Here is a 5261-nt window from a genome sequence, read left to right as displayed (position 1 = left end):
GAACCTAAAACCCTAATTATTCCTTCTTTAATCCTATCTTTTTTTTTCTTGCCTATAATCTGTCGATACTTATTATCCTCTTCTTTTACTGCATCAAGCTCTCCCTACGATTTTCTAAGGACCAATATTGGTGACATTGATCATTTATTCAAATAAACCCCGGTTGCTGATCTGACATGTCTTGAGCTTATTCTGCCAACTAGGGCTTCCTCTCCAAGACCAAGCTCTTAACTAGATCAGTTAGGGCAAGAACTTGCTGCTAGAGCTAATTTAACTGCTCCATGATCACTGGCACTAGAAGATGATTGCGTTGGTGGAGTCAATAGTCATAAATTCTCTTAGGGTGTCCTCTCTTGAGGAGCCTTGAGATTTGATGAGAGACACATGGATTGGTTGTTCTTTCTGGAGGCATGGCTCTTTGTTTGTTTCTCACATATGATAGCAATTTATTGTTGTGATCTCCAAATCACTAATATTGTGGATTGCCTTATCAATTTGCAAGATAATAAAAAAGTTAGACAACTCATTGGAGCTTTGTTCAAACCAAACCCTCTAATGCTTAAGTTAGGGGGAGTGTTTTAGCGCCAGAACCAAAAAGAAATTAGAGAGACAGAGTATTGTTTAGTTAGGATTTGAGTTATCTTTCATGAAGGCTCTCTATGCCTATTTATAGTCCAAGAATATGTAATTCTCGAATATTGTATTCTAACAATCTAGAATTGTACTATAACCATCGAAGATTCTACTACAATAGCATGAGATCTGATTGTAACTATATGGGATACACTATAACAGCTTAGGATTGTGCAGTAACTATAGCGGAACATGTTGTAACCACTTGGATGAGCAGGCACCAGTTGTAATCACATCTCTAGCTGTTGTCTAAGATGAGAGGACCTTGGTTGGCTTGGTTTAGAGTTGAGTGATTGTCTGCAGAACTTGACACTGGAAGTTGGCTGCTTCTACTCTAGCTACTTGGCTTGACCGTTTGATTGGCGTGAGTTAATTCTATCTGATCATACCGATAGATCATCGAGGTTGCTATATCGATTGTGAGCTAGATGAATATTATTATGCCATATTACCATACTTATTTGATGCTATATCACGTAATTATGGAATAATCACAACGATATTCAACGCTCACAAAAGCATCGTGCCAAACTACGATGTCCTCGTAGGCTGTTCTGTGCGGCACGGCTCATCAGATCTGAGCCCGTCCCTCGAGAATCATCTACAGCGTAACAGCGGTGAAGCCAACGAACCTAGACGGCGAGTGGGTCCAGGGGTTGGTAAATGGATCACCGGCTAAGCCGGTAACCCTCTAGCCCTGGTGACGAGTCGCTCTCCCCCACCCAACCCCAAAGAAACCAAAACACCGCAGGATCCGACGGACCCGGAACCCAACTCCAAGCCACGTCTTCTGGGGTTCGAACACCTCACCAGCGTCTATAAGTAGCGGTTGAAGGCCGCTAGAAAGCGGCCGTGAAGGGGCGTAGTCGATACTTTGTGTCCCAAGGATCCAGCGAGAGAGAGAGAGGGGGGGGTAGCGAGGGTTTTTTGTCACACCCAGGTGAGGCTTCTCCCTCCGTTCTCTTCTTCTTTTTGCTAAGATATGTCTTTTTCGTGTTCTTATGTGATTTTTCCACCGCTTTTTAGGGTTTTGTTCAAGAAATTGTTTTTTCTCTTGATGATCTGTTTTTTGTGTGGCTTTTGGCTGTTTTTGAGGGGTTTTGTGGAAGAAATGAGTGGATCTGGATGGTTTCGTTGATTTCCGGGGCTTTTTGCTGTGTTAGATTTGATGAGGTCAATTATAGCTTTGCTGGTGATCGTTTTTCTCGGTTGTTTTTTTGGTCTTGGTTACTCGATCTGTTTAAGTTTCTTTGAATTATTGCAATCTATTTGGTTTTTGGTTGAACACCAGTGGATCTGGTTTTTGTGTGTTTGTAAAACTGAGTTTTTGAACTGTAGTTCTTATCTTTTTTTCGTCATAACGGCTTGACAGGGTTGATTAATACGAGTGGAAGAGCTCTAGATCAGCTCGAACTGACGGATTAACTGAGAAATCTGCTTGTTATCTGTTCCCGTTAAAAAAACTAATAATTCTAGTTTTCTAAGGATTTCTGGTGTTGTAGATTGACTGTAATGTCTCACGCTACTTCCACTGGCTTTAGATCTATATTGATCGATGGCGGTCCTTGGCTACATATCGTGAGCCATGGCTAGTCTTTTTGGAAGTTTCCTTTGGTTTTGGTCAAGTTTGAACTTGAAATCATGTAAAGTAGGTATCTTGTATGTCAGCATGGGTATATCAAGGTCCCATCATCTTATATACCTGTTTCTCTAAAAGTTGGTTAATTTCCTTGGACATAATTTGTTTTTTTTCCCCCTTTGGAAAAAGGAGAACCTTCAATTTGTTGATAAGTTCATTTGCTCTATTCTATTTAAATGTTTCTTGCCTTTTGTATCTGCTTGGATTTTCGAATAAAGTTATCATAAAGTATGCATTCGATCCTCACTCTTTTTGTACATGTACTTTGATTCTTTCCTTCAGACCTATTATCTTCTAATTCTGAATTCATGTGCCTGTACTATTAAAATATTTGAGATGCCCATGCTTTTCCTATGCTTTATTTTGATTCTGATTCTCAATTATATTGTTAACTTTTATACTTTGTCCTGTCCCTTTAGGCCATTCATGTTCGGTAAATCTTTCTCAAACTTTATCATTTTTCTTGTTCACATAGTGATTAGTGCATGAGCTTACTGACAATTTTAGTTCTCTGGTCTTTCATATACCTTGTCATAAACATTTTACAACTTCATTTGATTTATGAAAATAGATAGAGGTATATGTGGAGAGTAATACCACATTCAGAAGTTTATCTAGTTATCACTTTAGGCCCAGGATCATTGCTGTTGAACCACAGTAGAAAGCAGAAAAAACAAGTTTGGAGAAGCAACAAACACTCAAACTTTCATTAAACAAAACAAGAATACAGAGGGACTGATTTTGGGGATTCTTGATACATCATTCACTGACAAAGGGACAACAATAGGGCTTTATATAGTTCATGATGACCCTTAATTTGCCTCTAAATGGCACAACTATTAAATAAATACCTAGAACTCCAAGAGACATCACTTAGAAACTCTAAGAGACATTCGTAAAAAGTCTATGATTAATACTAATCAATGTATAAAATATCGAATACTTCATTATGTTTGGTTTACGTTCTAACAATATCTGTGCGTGTGTGATGACTGTGGATCAAATGAGCAGTATTTGATTGAGTGTAACTTACTCTTCAGACACAAAAATGCTAACCTGCTTCCAGAAGAAGATGAATCTGGTTTTGGATGTCTACATTGGCCAATTTATTTTTATGTATGGGAGTTTGTTATCGTTACAGCTTACTGATACTAACTTGCAGTAGATTTGAGCTTGATTTGATTTCAATATTTACTTGTGCTTGCTCAGGTAAAATGGAGGACACCTTCCTTTTCACCTCTGAGTCTGTCAACGAGGGGCATCCTGACAAGCTTTGTGACCAGATCTCTGATGCTGTGCTTGATGCTTGCCTCGCCCAGGACCCAGACAGCAAGGTTGCCTGTGAGACCTGCACCAAGACCAACATGGTCATGGTCTTTGGTGAGATTACCACCAAGGCCAATGTTGACTATGAAAAGATTGTTCGTGACACCTGCCGGGCAATTGGATTCACCTCGGATGATGTTGGTCTTGATGCTGATGGCTGCAAGGTGCTTGTCAACATTGAACAGCAGTCCCCTGACATTGCCCAGGGTGTTCATGGCCACTTCACGAAGCGCCCTGAGGAGATTGGTGCTGGTGACCAGGGACACATGTTTGGTTATGCAACTGACGAGACCCCTGAGTTCATGCCTCTCAGCCATGTTCTGGCCACCAAGCTTGGTGCCCGCCTCACCGAGGTGCGGAAGAATGGAACCTGCTCCTGGCTGAGGCCTGATGGGAAGACCCAGGTGACCGTCGAGTACCGCAACGACAATGGTGCCATGGTTCCTGTCCGTGTCCACACTGTTCTCATCTCCACCCAGCATGATGAGACTGTTACCAATGATGAGATAGCTGCCGACCTCCAGGAGCATGTCATCAAGCCTGTCATTCCTGAGCAGTTCCTCGATGAGAAGACCATCTTCCACCTAAACCCATCTGGCCGATTTGTGATTGGTGGACCTCATGGTGATGCTGGGCTTACTGGCCGCAAGATTATCATTGACACCTATGGTGGCTGGGGAGCCCATGGTGGTGGTGCCTTCTCAGGCAAGGACCCGACCAAGGTCGACCGCAGTGGTGCCTACATTGTGAGGCAGGCGGCTAAGAGCATTGTGGCCAATGGGCTTGCCCGGCGTGCCCTTGTTCAGGTCTCCTATGCCATTGGTGTGCCAGAGCCTCTCTCCATCTTTGTTGACACCTACGGTACTGGAAAGATCCCTGAGAAGGAGATCCTGAAGATTGTCAAGGAGAACTTTGACTTCAGGCCTGGAATGATCACCCTTAACCTTGACCTGAAGAGGGGTGGCAGTGGCAGATTCCTCAAGACGGCAGCTTATGGACATTTTGGCAGGGATGACCCAGACTTCACTTGGGAGGTGGTCAAGCCCCTCAAGTGGGAGAAACCAGCTGCCTAGACCCAGCAATCTTAATCTTATCTGGGTAGTCATAATAACTACTAAGAATTGTTGCTGCTGCTGCTCTCTATTTCTCTCTCTGTGCTACCTGTTTATTACCCTTTTTTTTTTTTGGGGTTGTGTTGCTCTTTTATTCTTCATCTTTTGTTCTTTCAATATAATTTGGTCTTCGTCATAAGTGGTGTTGAAGAGAAGGTTGATTTGTGTGGTCTAAACCGTTGGGATGCGTGGAAGAAGGCAAAAATGAGCTCCTGGAGGTCATTTGCTTTCTCTAGGGCCAGCACTACGGTTCTATAAATGGAAAGAACTTCTGATATTCCCCTGGGAAATTAATCTGCCTTTGTGTTTTCAAGTTGAATAATTACATTTAAACATTCAGGTATTTTCTAAAGCTTGATCTATGAGGTAATGCTGCTCTAGTGTTGTCTTTGCCTAGATTTATGTCACTGTTAATTTGTGCCAGGTCCCACAGAGAATAATGGTGGGACCAATTAAATTAGTTCGAGGTCCATTCCATCCACCAACCCTTATTTGACCTTTGCTTCTCTGTTTGTAGATCTATCGACCATCAAATTCATCTCCCCGCAATT

The 5261-nt window shown here is 42.1% G+C and overlaps 1 protein-coding gene across 1 annotated transcript; it reads left to right on the top strand.

Moving 5' to 3' along the window:
• The first annotated feature begins 1434 nt into the window (after positions 1-1434).
• Positions 1435-5000, top strand: LOC105059754 (S-adenosylmethionine synthase). Its single transcript, XM_010943180.4, has 2 exons — positions 1435-1573; positions 3482-5000. Exon 2 carries the CDS (start codon positions 3487-3489, stop codon positions 4669-4671), a length of 1185 nt encoding a protein of 394 aa, XP_010941482.1. The 5' UTR covers positions 1435-1573; positions 3482-3486; the 3' UTR covers positions 4672-5000.
• The last annotated feature ends 261 nt before the right edge of the window (positions 5001-5261 follow it).

The sequence above is a fragment of the Elaeis guineensis genome, chromosome 10 (genome assembly GCF_000442705.2).
Source record: "Elaeis guineensis isolate ETL-2024a chromosome 10, EG11, whole genome shotgun sequence".
Lineage (NCBI taxonomy): Eukaryota > Viridiplantae > Streptophyta > Magnoliopsida > Arecales > Arecaceae > Elaeis > Elaeis guineensis.
The sequence above is the reverse complement of the archived record's forward strand: the minus strand, read 5'-3'. Positions and strand labels throughout refer to the sequence as shown.